General features: G+C 44.1%; 1 protein-coding gene across 1 annotated transcript in view; it reads left to right on the top strand.

The window, feature by feature from the left end:
* The first annotated feature begins 17,270 nt into the window (after window positions 1-17,270).
* LOC141132476 (histidine--tRNA ligase, cytoplasmic-like) overlaps window positions 17,271-18,995 on the top strand; it is a 57,142-nt gene continuing 55,417 nt past the window's right edge. The window contains exon 1 of the mRNA XM_073620877.1: window positions 17,271-17,429. Within this exon, the coding sequence (XP_073476978.1) occupies window positions 17,319-17,429 (111 nt within the window). The 5' untranslated portion in view covers window positions 17,271-17,318. The remainder of the gene's footprint in view (window positions 17,430-18,995) is intronic.

Below are 18,995 nucleotides of genomic sequence, written 5' to 3'. Positions count from 1 at the left end.
CATGGGCTGGTTATTGCTGGTCTGCCGGCACCTGCAGATGCTATAGTATGTAGGAGCAGGCTGACCTTTAGCTTGTTCAGGGTATACAGTTTCGACAGCCTGTTTATACGGGCATTTTTCTCGAACCCCTCCATTCTCCCCACTTTTGTTTCTAGGAATATGCAGCCCAGGGTCTCAACCATATGGCCTCCTTAGCTGCCAAAGTGCCAGGGTGCTCTTCCAGTGGTTAGACAAGCAACTAGGAGGGACTTCCTGGTCAGACTCCATATTTTGAGTAGCAGATTGCTGCATCTGTAATATATGTAGCAAGGACCCTGGCCTCCTTCAGACCAATGAAAACTTCCAGAGCCATGAGTTGTCGACATCCCTCTACATAGAGTGGGTCGTAAGGCATAGTAGGTGCAGTGCAAAGTATATTCATGGGCACCAGACACCTAGGGTGTGACACCTGTCCAGGATTCACCCGGACAGTTCGGGTTTTGAATCATGTGTCAGGGTTTCAGCCCATCTGAAACCCGAACACATTACCCAGACCAAACCCAGCAGACTCCCAGACTTCTACAGGACAGCCACGCAGGGAAAAGCATCCAGCAAGATGCCACATCTGCACGGACAAGAACGCTGTCTCCTATGGCAACAGCCTCCAACAATTTCCAATACAGTGTAACAGTTGCTTCAGGTAATTAAGGTGAGTTCAAAACAGAATCTTGTGCCACTCTTATCAATAATAAAGACATTTGGCATTACCTGTTAGCTGCATACTCCTCCAGGCAGTGTCTACTCACCAGCCTCCTGGGCATAGATACTGCACCACAGGCCCTGCAGGACTCCTGCTGGGGTGCTGTCTCTGGGGAAGAGGAGCAAAGACGTCTTCCTTGGAACTTTTCTCCTGAGTGGGAGCGCCATGCGGGCTATGCTCCTCTGAAGAACGTCCCTCTTGCCTTGGCCCGGCTCTTTTGAGAGTGTGGGCGTGCGGGGCTGAAGCAAATCAAAGCAGTCCGCACGAAAGGGCACTCTTTTTCTGAAAACTTACCAATACGGTGGTCCCCACCCTAGTTGTTGAGGGTCTTTGTATGAGCAGTAACTGACTCTTGATCTGTGGAGAAATGGGAAGGCCAGCTGAGGTGAGGATAGCTGAAAAGCGACAGAAAGAGCAGGATTAGATATAGGAGAAAGGATTCCACTTTCCTTTTTTTTATTTATCTATATATACCTACATGTACTGTATGTACACACATATCTACATATGTACACAAACATATATCTACATACACATATACACACACATACTCATTTACACATATATACATATACACACATACAGTATCTCACAAAAGTGAGTACACCCCTCACATTTTTGTATATATTTTATTATATCTCTTCATGTGACAACACTAAAGAAATGACTCTTTGCTACAATGTAAAGTAGTGAGTGTACAGCTTCTATAACAATTTGTAAATGTGTAAAATGTGTAAATTTGCTGTCCACTCAAAATAACTCAACACACAGCCATTAATGTCTAAACCACTTGCAACAAAAGTGAGTACACCCCTAAGTGAAAATGTCTAAATTGGGGTCAAAGTGTCAATATTTTGTGTGACCACCATTATTTTCCAGGACTGCCTTAACCCTCTTGGGCATGGAGTTCACCAGAGCTTCACAGGTTGCCAGTGGAGTCCTCTGCTACTGCTTCATGACGACATCACAGATCTGGTGGATGTGCTCCTTGCGCTCATCCACCTTCCATTTGAGGATGCCCCACAGATACTCAATAGGGTTTAGGTCTAGAGACATGCTTGGCCAGTCCATCACCTTTACCCTCAGCTTCTTTAGCAAGGCAGTGGTTGTCTTGGAGGTGTGTTTGGGGTCGTTATCGTGTTGGAATACTGCCCTGTGGCCCAGTCTCCGAAGGAAGGGGATCATGCTCTGCTTCAGTATGTCACAGTACATGTTGGCATTCATGGTTCCTTTAATGAACTGTAGCTCCCCAGTGCCGACAGCACTCATGCAGCCCCAGATCATGACACTCCCACCACCATGCTTGAATGTAGGCAAGACACGCTTGTCTTTGTACTCCTCACCTGGTTGCTGCCACACATGCTTGACACCATCTGTACCAAATAAGTTTATCTTGGTTTCATCAGGACATGGTTACAATAATCCATGTCCTTAGTCCCCTTGTCTTCAGCAAACTGTTTGCAGGCTTTCTTGTGCATTATCTTTGGAAGAGGCTTTCTTCATGCAGACCAATTGGATGCAGTGTGTGGCGTATGGTCTGAGCACTAACAGGCTGACCCCCCCCCCCCCCTCCACCCCTTCAACCTCTGCAGCAATGCTGGCAGCACTCATATGTCTATTTCCCAAAGACAACCTCTGGATATGATGCTGAGCATGTGCACTCAACTTCTTTGGTTGACCATGGCGAGGCCTGTTCTGAGTGGAACCTGTCCTGTTAAACCGCTCTATGGTCTTGACCACTGTGCTGCTTCTCAGTTCCAGAATCAGGCAATCTTCTTAAAGCCTAGGCCATCTTTATGTAGAGCAGCAATTTTTTTTCCAGATCCTCAGAGAGATCTTTGCCATGAGGTGCCATGTTGAACTTCCAGTGACCAGTATGAGAGAGTGAGAGCGATAACATCAAATTTAACACACCTGATCCCCATTCACACCTGAGACCTTGTAACACAAACGAGTCACATGACACCGGAGAGGAAAAATGGCTAATTGGACCCAGTTTGGACATTTTCACTTAGGGGTTTACTCACTTTTGTTGCCAGTGGTTTAGACATTATTGACTGTGTGTTGAGTTATTTTGAGGGGACAGCAAATTGACACTGTTATACAAGCTATGCACTCACTACTTTACATTGTAGCAAAGTGTCATTTCTTCAGTGCTGTCACATGAATAGATATAAGAAAATATTTATAAAAATGTGAGGGGTGCACTCACATTTGTGAGATACTGTATATATATATATATATATATATATATATACATACATACACACACACACACACACATATATATATATATTTAAATATATACACATACACACATATATATATATATATATATATATATATATATATATATATATATATATATACACACACACACACACACACCTACACACATATACTGCAGAGGGTCAGTCTGGGGTGGGTTAAGAAAGGGTTATTTGAAGAGGGCAGGAACTTCTCCTTCAGATCTGCTTACTATCAGCTGAGCTGAAGATGTCAGAGAGGAGTTGTGTGTTTGGAGAGAGAGAGACACAGCAGCATGCTGTCTGGGAGGATCCATTGCTGGAGTAAGCAAAACCATACCAGAGACTGTAGCTCTGGCTAGAGCCGTGTACTTTGTCTATATATCAGCCTGTTGGCTAAAGAGACTGAACTTTTCCTATCTCTGCACCTGTGTGACAAGACAAGCCTGTCGTTTCTTCTGTTTGTTTTGCTGAATAAAGCCATTTTTATTTTACTGAACTGTCTGAACCAGCCTTTCACCCCTCTGATCCCCTACAATACATACATGTATTTACATACACCCACACACATATACATACATACACATATGTATACCAACACATACATTTTACTTTTAACGTGTATATGCGTATACACACACCCATATCACATATACATACATACATATACACACATACCTACACACACATGCAGAGGACAGCAAGGAATGAGAAAGGTAATGAAAGACAAAAGAGGGAGACATAGGTAAAAGGTACAGGCGACTCTGTATGGCACAAGAGGCCAAGAGGGAGATAAAGCATAGCTGGCCCCCCCATATTCCACAAGCGCTGCAGTTACCAATTTTAAAAGCAGATTTCGTTCCTAAAGAGGAAACACTGCAGGGGCCCAATAAGACCCACAGAAGGGGCTCCCAGACTATAGCACATTTTAGCAGCCTGAGCGCTGGGACTTCACACTGGGAGAGGCTCAACCCAGCCAGATGCTGCACAAAGTCAGAGGGGGGAACATAGTACTGCTTACTCTTCACTGGTGCGTTAAGGTATGAGGAAAAAAAGAAGAATGGGCCTTTCATTTATGCTATTCACTGGTCCTGAGGGAGTGGTCAAGAAGCAGAACTCTATCACTAGTATGCTGCCATGTTGGCGTCAGGAAATCCATTTCACAGAAAGAAACCCAATGAATACACAGGTTGGGCACTTTGAGCCCATATGGTTTAAATATTGAATTAGATCTGAATTGTTTTCTGTCTAATTAGTAGGGATCAGCATTATTTTTATTTGTTTCATCAGCATTATTTTTATTTTTATTATTATTTTTCTTAATTATTATTATGTTTATTTTTTTTTGTATGTTATTTTCATTTTATTTTTATTTTTATATTTATTTTTATTTATTTTCATTTTTATTTTTATTGTTTTCTTATTCTTATTTTCATTTTTAATTTTTATTTATTTATTTTTTAATTACATTTATTTTTATTATTATTTTATTTTATATTTATTTTTATTTTCATGTTTATATTTATTTTTATTTTTATTCTTATTTTTATATATTTTTGTTTTTATTTACTTATTTTTGCTGACCATCAATTGGTAATAATTAACGATTTTTACCGTATGAACTTCTACTAATTATTTTTTTATTAATGAATTCTTTACTAAATTTTATATTTACTAATGGATTGCCATTTTCAATGGTTTTTAAATGTTTTTTAAATAGATCATTTGTTAATAAAGTTTTGTCAAATTTATGGCAATAAACAGGAATTGATGTGAGTGAAAGGAAGTGGGTGTTTAATCACACCAGATGGTTTTAAACCCTGCACACGATTGGCTATCCAACTTAGAGACACCCGCTCTCTTGCATATAAATCCCGCCTTGCGAAAACCGGAAATTATGTCATTGATGACGCCCTGGAGGAGGGGCGAAACGCGTCAACACATTTACAGTTTACGTACCAGTGACGCAACTTCCGATATCAGTGGAACGCACCCTGCAGATGCAAACCCGGAACACACTGATGCCTGTTTTTCAAGCCGTCTCGTGAGTGGCGTTTTTGTTAATGCGCAGTAACTTAGTGTCGGCAGTACTTCACTATGTACCTTCTTCTCTCTTTTTCCAAATACTTATCATCCTCTATGGTCCATATCTAAATCGTCTGTGGAAGCCTCTCTGATTTTGGATCCATATACCACAACCCCATTAAACATTTCTGACCCCTGGACTGCAAAGCTGAGGGTCCATAAGCTCTGGTGAGTGGGGTCACAAGAGGGGAGTGTGTTTTTTGAGTGTGTTCTCTAAGACTCCTTTCAACCTGGATACTTGAATTGCTATTGGAAGCACTTTGCACTTTACTCTATTGTACCATCTAGTATTAGATTATTGCACTTTATTGTTTACATTTATACCGACAATCCATTAGCGCTGTTAAAATTTGTATATCCATTCCTTAAGGTTCTAGTACTTTTGTAACAGCTGCTGTGGTCTATATATTTTTTTTTTTTCACTATTATTTCACTAATTTTATTATTCCACCAGCGCAAGTTTTAGTTTGTATTGTTTATTTTTTTTTTGTTCCGGCGGAACTCCAATTTAAGAGAGTTATCATGGTTATGTACATTTCTCCTATTTGCACCAAACCTGATAGTAATTATCTTGTGGAATAAAAGAGGATAAAAAATGCACTGAAGGCAATATATTACAAATGTGGTGGAGCAGCTGGTAATTTGCTGTATAGCAAAAAACCTTTGTTTTCTGTATAGAAAAACCTTGGTAACTAGAGAAATAACTTTTTTCAATACTTCCTTATTGAATTGTTTAGAGTATATCTCTAGGGAAAGCCTTTTTTTCGGATACAGTGAGTAAGGTCCTTTGCCGACTTTTTATTGCTGTGTTTACATTGGGTAGATTTACCCCTCTGTTTTTACTAGGGACCATTTTAACTTATGCCGCGTACACACGAGCGGACTTTACGGCAGACTTTGCCCGGCGGACTGGATTTCGTCAGACAATTCGATCGTGTGTGGGCTCCAGCGGACTTTGTTTTCTCAAAAGTTGGACGGACTTAGATTTGAAACATGTTTTAAATTAATCCGTCGAAATCGAGTCCAGTCAAAAAGTCCGCTCGTCTGTATGCTAGTTCGACGGACAAAAAGCCACGCTAGGGCAGCTACTGGCTATGAACTTTCTTGTTTTAGTCTGGTCGTACGTCATCACGTACGAATTCGACAGACTTTGGTGGATTGTGTGTAGGCAAGTCCGTTCATTCAGAAAGTCTGTCGTAAAGTACGTCGAAAAGTCCGCCGGGCAAAGTCTGCCGTAAAGTCCGACCGTGTGTACGCGGCATTAGAATTAAAGTAAGGCAGAAATCCAAAATTTTAGAGTTGTCCCCAGGACAAGAGGTAGGGGAAAAATCTTATAATGAGGACACCTGGTTTGGGGAAAATATCTATGAGGGGAACTCCCCTCACTCTGGCTTTCCTCTTTCTGTAGTGTCTCCGGGACAAGCAGCATAAAGAAATTTCCTCAATAGTACACAGCAAAAAAAAACACAAAAACACCTGGAAGGGGTTTTAACTTCTCCATACTCTAAAACTACAAAAAGTTTTGGCTATCCACACACTATGTATATGCATATATATGCATGCACAAATATTTGGTTGAAAACAAAATGATCTACTCTTCAAAACGAATGGGGCCACTTTACCACAAGGCATGGTACCACGCAGAATAATGCACATCAACGAATGCTTAGAGAAGCACCACAAATGTGTGACTGCGGCTTTAGTATTCCTTTTATTTGTGTTTTTTTTTCCATTTCTGCGTATTTGCTCATTATTTGTGTACTATTGCGTTCAAATTTGTATCATCATTTTGTTTTTTTTGTCTATGAGGCTAACGAGGGGCCATTTTTTTCACACAAGAACTGCTTTGGTTAGTTGAAAGAAGTGTCCTTAAAGTGGTTGTATAGAGTGAAGGTTTTTTTCACCTCCATGCATATGCATGAAGGTAAAAAATCTTGATTGTGCAGCTCCCGCAGCAGCCTCCCTAACACTTACTTGAGCCCAATTCCAATTCAGCGATGTGTACAATAGTAGCAGCTCTCCCGAGGCTCTCTCTCTCCTCATTGGCTGAGAAACATTGGGTGAGACACTGTCAATCACGGGTACTTCCACACCTCAGTGACAACAGACGTCAGAAGCAATGGACCTCTAAATAATAGGTTGGGCATATGTGATTAATGATCACAGGCTCATAATATCATTCATATGTTACCAATAGGGATTGGCTTTTCATGAGTTCGACTCGAACATTGGCTGTTCGCCCGTTCGTCAAAAACCGAATATTATGGGCCGTTCGCGCCAAATTTGAGCGGCGTGTAATGGCCCATAATGCACTGCAGGAGCGCAGTGTATATACCACAAATAACACCCCAAAATACATTCTGCTACTCCTCCTGAGTATTACAATACCACATGTGTGTGACTTTTTCACAGCCTGGCCACATAGAGAGGCCCAACATGCAGGGAGCACCATCGGGTGTTCTAGGAGCATAAATTACACATTGTCTCTGTGTGAGGAGGGAGAGCCGACGACGAGAGATGTTTACATATGAGATCATCTCACATTGGCACCACCGATCGCGCTGAAAACGGCCGCTATGATTGGCCGTTTTCAGCGATCTGTGACTGGCTGTATGTCCAAGGGACACGGCCAGCACATAACTTCCCCGATGCGCGCCTGCTGTAGCACGTATCGCGGAAGTAAACAGGAGGACGTCCAGGGACAGCCTCCGGCAATTAGCAGTGTATGCAGTGGATATATATATATCCACTGCATACAGTTTAGCTATATCTCACTGCAGGCCATTCCTGGTGTACTGTTTCTAATATACTTCTGGCAGGCAGGTGATTCAGTTAGCTGCAGTGTATTTAATATATACATACAGATAGTCTTGTATATATATATATATATATATATATATATATATATATATATATATATACACTGCATACAGTTTAGCTATATCTCACTTCCTGGTGTACTGTTTCTAATATACTTCAGGCGGTGTACACAGTACACAGTACTGTGCACCCCTAGTGCAGTTGCTAATACTTTTCTGGCGGTGTACACAGTACACAATACATACAGTGCACCCATAGTTGCTATTAGACTTCTGGTGGTGTACACAATACTGTGCACCCATAATGCAGTTCCTACTACTTTTCTGGTGGTGTACACAATACAGTACACCTATAGTTGTTATTACACATCTGTTGGTGTACACAGTACCGTGCACCCATAGTGCAGTTGCTACTACTTTACTGGTGGTGTACACAGTACACAATACAGTGTAGTGTGGTGTTGCAAAACAAAATCCACATCATGTCCAGAAGGCCACCAAGGAGAAGCAGACGCTCACAGGCCACTAAAAGAGGGCAAGCAGGCTCTGTGTCTACAGTCCACAGTGCTGGTCATGGACACGGTGCATCTTCTGTAGGTGGCCATGTGGCACGCTTGTCCTTTTTTTCTGCTGCTGGGACAGGGGCAGAAAAATTGGGCCTTTGGTGGTGGTGGTGCCACAACATTGTAAACCCTCACAGATACTCTTGTTGGGCGCAGGAACGGGCCCTGCTGTGAAATATTAGATCAGAAATTGTAATTACATGCCCCTGTTAAACAGGGACAGAAAAATTGGACCTTAGGCAGTGGTGGTGGTGTCCTAAACCAAAAATACTGTTGGAAGCTCAAGATTGAGGAGGAATAGGATAGTCACTCAGCATAGGCAGTCTTCAAGGGATCCCACATCCATAGAAAAATCAATCAGTTACATCAACATCAGGTGCTTGATAGCTGCTGCTGATCCAAGACTGATTCATTTTTATGAATGTGAGCCCATCAAGGGAGTCTGTGGACAGGCACACTCTATGATCCGTTACAAACCCTCCAGCAGCACTGAATGTGCGTTCAGAAAGAACGCTGGATGCAGGACAGGCCCGTAGATCAATTGCATATTGAGCAAGTTCTGTCCAGTGGTCTATTCTCAAGACCCAGTAAGCCAGTGGATGCTCTGTTGGAAAGGTCTCCAAGTCTGCTCGTGCTCTTAGATATTCCTGCACCATGTAATGCAGACGCTGGCGATGGTTGCTTGAATTGATTAGACCTTGGCGCTGAGGACTGAAAAATTGTCTAAAGGCATCGGTCAGCCAGCCACCTTCTCCACTGCTCTTCCTCTGACTGAACGAAGCTGTCATGGTTACGCAGTAATCTTTGTCTGTCAGCTTACCTCTCCTACATGTGTTCACCTTTAGAGGCCAGCCACTCTTACCTGGCTACTTAAATAATCTCTCCTCAAAGCATGGCTCCACCCCAGTCCCTATCAGGGAACTCTATATTAACCTGTGCACTGCAAGCCTGCCTTGCTGATCAACCTTTGTGTGTTTAGCTTCCGTGTGCATCTTGCTATGTCTTCTACGTCTGATCTTGGCTTGTTCTAGACTATCCCTGCCTGCTTGTGACCCTGACCTTTGGCGTGTTCTATGTTTATCCTTGTCTGCTAGTCACCCCGACCTTTGGCTTATTCCCTTACTATCTCTGTCCTCCTGTAGCCTACTGTGGGTGTGAGCTGGGAGACCCTGGGGTTGCGACCTGGAGCCAGTTGCAGCCCAGTCCATCTTCACCACTATAGGCTCTGGTGAACACCTGCTGGCTCTTAGACTCCGCGCCCTGGGGAATCTTACGCTCTAGCCCCTGTGGGATCCATGTTGGTGTTCCAGCGGAACTGCCTTCCTTAACCACCTAGACTCCCATCCACAGCAGTCAGCCGTAGGGTTCACTACCTTTGCGGTGCACTCCTGACCCCAACGGTGTACATCTGTCACCTGACCTCAGGTGACCTGACAGAAGCCTCAGCAACACGTTGTCCAGCACCAGGAAATTGTAACCTCACAGGGTCTGGAAATGCATTGCACAAACCTTTCTTCAAGGCCTCCTGAAGATGTTTCATCCTCTGCTCCCTCTGCGAAGGCAGGATGAGTTCTGCAACCTTACCCTTGTAATGTGGATCAAGAAGGGTTGCCAGTCAGTAATGATTCCTTCTCTTTGATACCGCAAATCCTAGGGTCCTTACGCTGCATGGCCTCCCTGATTCTGCAAAGCCTGCGAAAGTTTGAAGAGGCATTCGATTCTGAGTCCTCTGGGTCACTAAGGATCACATGATCCGTAACAACCTCCTCCCAGCCACGTACAACTCCTTGGGTTTCTGGGAACTGAAAACCATCCCTTGAAGACTGCTGCTCAATGTTATCCTCCATGTCCATGCTGATACATTCCTCCTCCTCTTCTTCCTGTGTGTTTGGCGTGTGTTTTGTCCATTTTTCCATGAAGCGTGTGCTCCAACAGGAAAACAAGAGGGACAGTATCACTGATGCATGCATTGTCGCTGCTCACCATCCTCGTGGCCTCATTAAATGGTGACAGGACAGTGCATGCATCCTTGATCATTATCCACTGGCGTGGCGAAAAGAAGCCAAGCTCCCCTGACCCTGTCCTGGTGCCATACTCACACAGGTACTCATTGATGGCCCTCTGCTGCATGTACAGCTGCTGCAGCATTGCCAATGTTGACTTCCAACTGGTGGACATGTCACAAATGAGGCGGTTGGTGGGCAGGTTGCATTCCCTTTGAATGTCAACCAGCCGAGCACTGGCATTGTATGACCGTTGGAAATGACCACAGAATTTTCTGGCCTGCCTCAGGAGATCTTGTAAGCCTGGGTACCTGATCAAGAACTGCTGCACCACCAAATTCAGTATGTGTGCCAAACATGGAACATGGGTCAAGTGTCCCTGTCAGAGGGCGGAGAGAAGGTTGGTGCCATTGTCGCATACATCCATTCTTGGCTGAAGCTGGCGTGGCGTCAACCACCTCTGAGCCTGCCCCTGCAGAGCTGACAGAATCTCTGCCCCAGAGTGGCTCCTGTCCCCTAAGCAGTGGTTTAACCTTAAACTACGTAGATGGTTCTTTACTGTAAGAGTGGCAAGGATGTAGAATTCCCTTCCACAGGCGGTGGTCTCAGCGAGGGGCATCAATAGTTTCAAGAAACTATTAAAAAAGCACCTGAACGATAGCAACATATATACAATGTAATACTGACATATAATCACACACATAGGTTGGACTTGATGGACTTGTGTCTTTTTTCAACCACACCTACTATGTAACTCATGCACCGCATGGCATCTTTTTGCCTGAGTGCTTGTGTAGCCCCTTGAACGCTTACGGAGCAGTGCTGGTTCAGAGAACAAATCTGCAGAAGAGGCCATAGAGGAAGAAGAAGAGGAGGGGTGGAGGAGAGAGCTGTGGCAGAATCACCGCTAGTATTTTGGAGGCGTAGTGGCGGAACAAGCTCCAACAATACTGAACCTTGTCCTGCATCCTTCCCAGCTGCCAGCAGAGTTATCCAGTGCGCCGTGAAGGAAAGGTAACATCCCTGCCCATGCTTGCTAAACCATGAGTCTGCGGTAATATACACCTTACAGCTGACCGCCCTGTCCAACAAGACAAAAACATTGCCTTCCACATGCCGGTAGAGCTGGAATGAGCTAACATGAAAAGAAATGGCGTTTTGGAACCTGCAACTGAGGTACAGCATATTCCACAAATTCACGAAAGAGGGCAGAGTCTACCAGCTGAAAAGGCAGTAGCTGCAGTGCTAGCAATTTGGCCAAGCTGGCATTCAAGCTAGCATTCAGATTGTGAGCATGTGGGTGGCTGGGACCGAATTTCTTTTTACGGTTTAGCAACTGGGGTAGGGCAATTTGCCTGCTAAAATCAGATGGTAGTGTACTGCTAGCAGATTGGCTGCAAGTACTTGGGACACCTATTGCTATACCTTCATTCCTCTCAGTGCAGGTTTTCGAGAGGACTGGAGTAGGGTTGGAGATCCCAGATGAGAAGCAAGGAGAAGTCCGCCCTTTTCTTTGATGTGGGTCTTTCAAGTGCTGTTGCCAACGGACTTGTTGCCTTATGAGTTTATGTGAAATCTAGATTAATAGCTGTAAAATGTTGGAATTATGAATATATTTAATTTATATTTAATGTATTTATTTTTAATGAATATATTTAACTTAGCTTTTATCTATGTAGGGCGGAACATATTATCTTTACAGAAATCTCTGATAGACCAGACCAGACAAATCTCTGGTAGACGGTGCCTAGGCTTGTGTATACAAACAATGGGATCCAAACCTCATTGTTTTACACATACTCACTTCAAAGGATCCCATGCTGGGATATGCAGTGAAGGGAGGCCAACCCGTAATCAATACTTAACTTCCCGGGAAAATTCAAATTAAGCTCCTGCTCAGAATAGTCACAAGGATTTGCATTAAAGGGGGCTGACTTATGCAAAGTATAGGGATTGGAGATGTAGCCAGTCCTTAACCAGGAATAGGGAAGCTCAACAATTAGAGCCATGCTATGCCAACCAATGACTCATCACCAGCATGTAATAATATACACAGACTAGATGGGAGGGAAACACACACTTTTATGGGAGAGCAACCATCAGAATGGAACCTTGGTGCAAAGGGTTATTATGGGAAAGGTCTGCATTTTACTTGTAACTAAATATGTTTGCAGATTAATGTTTTCAGGAATATACTCTGTATTCCTTCATGTAATTCTCTTATTTTAACCTAATATTTTATTCCTTGGTGTAGACTATAGATAGATGATTGTGTATTAGATAGACTTTCAACTACTCACCAATAAATGTTGTTATTGTGTTAAAGCTTTCACTCATGGTCAAAGAACTCTCATTTAACCCAAATGATATCTGAGAGATATTAAATCTCAAATATAGTATACGGAAAAAAGACTGCATGGGAGGTCGACATATGTCTGGTCAAGCATGTGGTGCCCAAGCAGCTACTGTTGTAGCTACGCTTGATCCGCTTCAGACATAGATTGCAAACAGCAACAATGCGATCTGCTGCACACGTGTCCAAAAAGGCCCACACCAAAGAACTTTTCAAAATCAGCGGGGAGTCAGCAGTGCCCTGCACCTGTGGAGCTCTGCGGTGTGATGCAGTAGGGCAGCTGCCCTTAAGCTGCCCCCTAGACATCCTGCCTCGTTGGAGTTGTGCCTCATCCTCCTCCTCTATTCTATCAGGCACCCAAGTATAGTCAGTGACCTCATCATTACCTCCCTCCTCGTCACTGGAGCAAACTTGGCAGTATGTTGCAGCTGATGGAACATGACTGCCAGTTTCTTGTCCTTCTTGGGCACCCCCTCTCTCTAGGCTCACGTTACTCCCTTACTCAACCTGGGAACCAACATCGGAGCCTTCAAATCGCTGCGCATCCTCCAGCAGCACGTACCCGACACTGTGGTGGAATAGTTCGGGGGACTCCTCTATGCATGATGGTTGGGCTACGGAAGGAGTGACTGTGGACAAGGAGCCAGTCGAATAGGCTGCTTTGACAGCTGCATAGGAAGGAAAACTACTCTGAGCCTGGGTGACAGGGGACGAGGAGGATGAGGACATCTTTGTTATCAACTCCACCAACTCTTCTGCATGTTCTGGTTCAATAACACGGCCAGCAGCAGAAAAAAAGGACAAGTGTGCCCCACGGCCACTGGCAGAGGGTGCACCATGTCCATGACCAGCACTGTTGACTGTAGACACAGAGCCTGCTTGCCCTCTTTTAGTGGGCTGTGAGCGTCTGCCTCTCCTTGGTGGCCTTCTGGACATGATGTATATTTTGTTTTGCAACACCGCACTACACTGTATTGTGTACTGTGTACACCACCAGAAAAGTAGTAGCAACTGCACTATGACTGCACTGTATTGTAATTACAATTTACATTTTTGATCTTATATTTCACAGCAGGGCCCGTTCCTGCGCTCAACAAGAGTATCTGTGAGGCTTTACAGTGTTGTGCCACCACCACCACTGCCTAAGGCCCAGTTTTTCTGCACCTGTTTAACAGGGGAGCGTAATTACAATTTTTGATCTAATATTTCACAGCAGGGCCTGTTTCTGCGCTCAATAAAATTATCTGTGAGGCTTTACAGTGTTGTGCCACCAATTCCACCGCTTAAGGCCCAATTTTTCTGCCCCTGTTTAACAGGGGCATGTAATTACAATTCTTGATATAATATTTCACAGCAGGGCCCATTCCAGCGCCCACCAAGAGTAACTGTGAGGTCTTGCAGTGTTCTGGTACCACCAACACCTAAGGCCCAATTTTCCACAGAGTGTATAGGGCAGTCCGTATAGTATATACAGGCGGTCCCCTATTTTCAAACATCCGACTTACAAATGACTCCTACTTACAAACGGAGGGAGACAACAGGAAGTGAGAGGAAATCTACATCCAGGAAGGGAAATTCTCTCCTGTAAGAGTTAATATGGGAAAAAGGTGTCTCCACTGATGCTTTATCACCAATCCTTGTTTCCCTAATAACCCAAAATTTTCAAAATCCAATTGTCATTGGGACAGAAAGTGAGGTGAAGGCTTCTGAACAGGGGCACAGACAGCAAAAAAATGTTACAGGGCTGGAGCTACACTTAAAAAATGTACCTGTTCTAAATTACAGATTCAACTTAACAACAAACCTACAGTCCCTATCTTGTTTGTAACCCGGGGGCCGCCTGTATACTGCTGTTCAGAGTATATAGGGCCTGGGGGGCCCCACGCCTTTTTTTTTATTTGGGTGCGGGGTTCCCCTTAATATCCATACCAGACCCAAAGGGCCCGGTAATGGGCTGGGGGGGGGACATTACATTAGGCAGCCGCAAGCAGTTTTAAATGACTTTTTTTCCTTTAGAAATGTCATTTTGCTGTGGTACTGTTCTAAACACGGAAAAAATGCACCACTTTACCACACCACACCCCCCAGGCATGATATTTAAAGGAATATTACACTTTTATTGTTTCACTTTAAGCATTATTAAAATCACTGCTCCCGAAAAAACAGCCGTTTTTAAAACTTTTTTTGCATTGATACATGTCCCCTGGGGCAGGACCCGGGTCCCCAAACACTTTTTATGACAATTATAGAGCACCGCCATGTTGGTACACCTAAAACATTTCTGATTCCCATCCTATTGGTAAACTTGGGACCAGCTGATCTTTCTCTATAGTGAAAGGGTCCTTGCCAACAGGCTGCCATGTTATAATAAATATCCAGTGAGCGGCCGTTGTTTACCCAACTTTACCAATAGATCAGGGAATACAAAATGTTTTGAGTGTACCAACATTATTATTCAGGATTTGTATAGTGCCAACAGTTTGCACAGCGCTTTACAACATGGGGGCATACAGTACAGTTACAATACAATTCAATACAGGAGGGATCAGAGGGCCCTGCTCCAACATGGCGGTGTTTCTGATTCCCCATCCTATTGATAAACCTGGGACCAGCTGATCTTCCTCTATAGTTCTATGAAAAGGTCCTTGCCGACAGGCCGCCATGTTATAATAAAATTCCAGTGAGCGGCCGCTGTTTACCCGACTTTACCAATAGGACAGGGAATACGAAATATTTTAAGTGTACCAACATGGCTGTGTTTGTGATTCCCTGTCCTATTGGTAGAGTCCAGTTAACGGCGGCCGCTCACTGGAATTATATTATAACATGGCGGCCTTTCGGCAAAGACCCTTTCATAGAACTATAGAGGAAGATCAGCTGGTCCCAAGTTTACCAATAGGACAGGGATTCAGAAATGTTTTAGGTGTACCAACATGGCATTGTTCTATAATTTTCCTCGACCTCAGACGATCTGTGCATGCGCAGTGTTGACATCACACCAGCTGATCATGACTTGGCCGCACCGGAAGTGACGTAATTGGAGATTTTTAAGAGTTGGCTATTTTGACAGAGCACCATCCCAGCCTGTGCTTGATATGTAGTTGCCAGAGTGCTGCACATGTAATCAACTATGACATCAGGCTTGACAGTTCAGTTGAGAGCACAAGTAACCGTGGCAGTTATTCACAGCATGCCTTGAATGTAAGCATTTTGGGAAACTGCTAAATCAATGAGTTTAGGTCTTTAATTTAAGTGTACAATTCCGATGAAGTTCCTTTTTTAACTGAAAATAACTGTCACTTTTTTTAAAAAAAGATGTATCCTTATCCTGGGGTGTTAGCTTTGTGAATTGAGCCTTATATCAGTAGTCTAATCCAGTGATATTTTCAGGAGGAAGAAATTCCATAAATGCGTACCAAAAAGCCTGTCCCTTGCGAACAATGACAGTTGACAATACAATAACAGCTTAAAGCGGACCTTCAGTCATTTTTTTCATCTTTCCATCTATTAACTCTTCTGCTCTTGTTGTTTTAACTTTGGATAGTAAAACATTTTCTATCTGCCAGTAAATACCTTATACAGCTCACTTCCTGTTTCTTGTCTGGTCATTATCCTAGGCTTATGACATCCTGCGCAGTTCTCTTTCTCACTCTTGTGAGAGTTTGCCAGGAAGGGAGCAGGTGAGTCATAAGAGGGCCAATGAGAGCTGCAGAGCTGGAAGTGTGCCTCTGTGTGTCGGTGTAAATCCAGTAAGTGAACAGGCCACAGCTTCAGCTGCCCACAGTTAAAATGGCTGCAGCCAGACTCAGTGGAGGGAGATTTCTGCAGCATATTTGGTAAGTACAGAATCACAATATATATAAAATAATATGCAAAGTGGTTGGAAGGAAGCTTCAGAATGGCAAAGATGTTTTTATTCCAAATTATGTGAGCAGACTGCAGTTCCTCTTTAATTTAAGTTTAAAATTCACATGAAGTTCCTCTTTAACGGAAAATAACTGTCACTTTTTTGAAAAGGTGTATTCTTATCCTGGGGTGTTAGCTTTGTGAATTGAGCCTTATATCAGTAATCTAATCCAGTGATATTTTCAGGAGGTAGAATTTCCATAAATGCGTACCAAAAAGCCTGTCCCTTGCAAACAATGGCAGTTGACAATACGATAACAGCTTTACAGAGCAAAAAAAGTGATAATAATAATAATAATAATAATAATAATAATAATAATAAAACAAATAATAAAAGCCTGCCAATAATATTGACATTTATAAAATCTAAAAAAAATCCAGAGGCAATTCCTCAGAACTGGGTCCAGTATTTAGGAACCAGTGCCAGTCAGTGGCCTACATTCACAATCTGCAGCTGCATGGCATCACCTACCAGCTTGCAATTTCAAGTAGTGGCCACCAGAGGGAGTATGAGCCCTACTGTAAGCTCCCGGAGATGGTCCAGCCTCCCTTAGCGTCAGCGCTTTCCCTACAGTGTGAGCATGCCGCGCATGCGCGCTCGCCCATGCCGGCTTCTCTTGTCACCATGGCGGATAGAGCGGAGATGGAGCAGGCTGTAGCGCTGCAGGGAGAGAAAGTGAGGAAGCTGAAGCAGGAGAAGGCCAGCTCGGAGGAGGTAGGAGACGGGCTGAGGGTTAGCAGACAGGCCGTAGTTGACGCCGGGGTGTGAAGTGGGTGTACAAGCCGGGGAGGGCTGAGTTTGGAGCCGCAGGAAGGAGTACGACTCTCCGGGGTCTGATGGGCCTTGTCCGGATAGGGCAGAAGAAATGGCATCTATAGAAAGCTGATACATGGTTTTATATATATGTCCAGCTGCCTGCCATGTATGTGTGTTATGGGTTCCATTCTACGGAAGAATAGATCTACAGCTGGCCATACACTATACAATCAGACTACTATCTCCTTTAGTTTTACCAAATCTATGTAAAATAAAGACACCCCTAAAAATGTTTTCAATGAGTATCAAATCTGGCAAGCCCTTGTACTACAGAGCTAAAGGAGATTGTACAATCAGATTGTATAGTGTGTGATCAGTCTTAGTGATAGAAGCAGCTGTCTCCTGATGTGTGCACTGCTGTGATCACCTGTATAACATTTCTGTTGTCACCAAGAGATTCCATTGTTTACTTTCCACTGTCACCATCATCTGATTTGCAGCATAGGTGTTGTCCATGTTATCAGACTTCCTTCCCCCCTCCTGCGGATCACAAAAAAAAATCATGAATAATGTTCTGGGGTTCACAAAACTGCTGGCGGTACCCCATTGGAAGTTCAGAGACACAGACAGTTCACCTCTGTATGGTGTATTAGTACATCAGCCTAGGGATGAGCTCTGTCGTGTTGAGATACTTGAGATCTGAACCTACCCAAGTCTGACATTTATGATTGGCCAAGTATAGTGACAGCTTCCTGGAGGGAACAAAAGATTGCAGCGCACACATACAAAAGTGACATGAACATATTAAAGCAGAGTTCCACCCATTTAAGAGTCAGCCGCTACAAAAAGTGTAGCGGCTGACTTTTAATAATCAGACACTCACCTGTCCCATGGTCCAGCGATGCGGGCGCATGAAGCCTCGCTCCCTCCCCCCCCCCCCCCTCCGCAGCACCGGCATTGTAACTGTCCCTGCCCGGCTTCACAGCCGGGTGCGCACTGCGTGCTATGATGGCCAGGCATTCTTCCAGGACCTGTGACATGTCCCAGAAGATTGCAGGGAGGAGGGGGGGGGGGTGAATTTCTTTGTGGCGCCAAGGGAGGAAGTGGGAGCTGGGTGACAAGTACTTAAGGCGGAAGTTCCATTTTTTGAGTGGAACTCCGCTTTAAGCAAATAAGTAAAAATATGGGGATTTGGTCACACCATATGGCCATACAGTGCTTAAGCCCACTACTGGGTCCTGCACTATTCATAGAATGAAAGCTCCTGCTTCTCAACTAGGGATGAGCTCCGGCGTGTTCGCATGGCGCACGTGCCGAGCCCGCCAGGAAGTCGGCACGGGGCAGCGCTAATCACAAGCAGTGAGACATTTCCCGATGTGCGGCTGGAGAGATCGGGAAATGTCTCCCTGCCTGTGATTAGCGCTGCGCCGTGCCGACTTCCTGGCGGGCTCGGCACGTGCGCCATGCGAACACGCCGGAGCTCATCCTTATTCTCAACCATGGGATACATGGACTCCTCCTATA

This window comes from Aquarana catesbeiana, linkage group LG03 (genome assembly GCF_042186555.1).
Source record: "Aquarana catesbeiana isolate 2022-GZ linkage group LG03, ASM4218655v1, whole genome shotgun sequence".
NCBI lineage: Eukaryota > Metazoa > Chordata > Amphibia > Anura > Ranidae > Aquarana > Aquarana catesbeiana.
The sequence above is the reverse complement of the archived record's forward strand: the minus strand, read 5'-3'. Positions and strand labels throughout refer to the sequence as shown.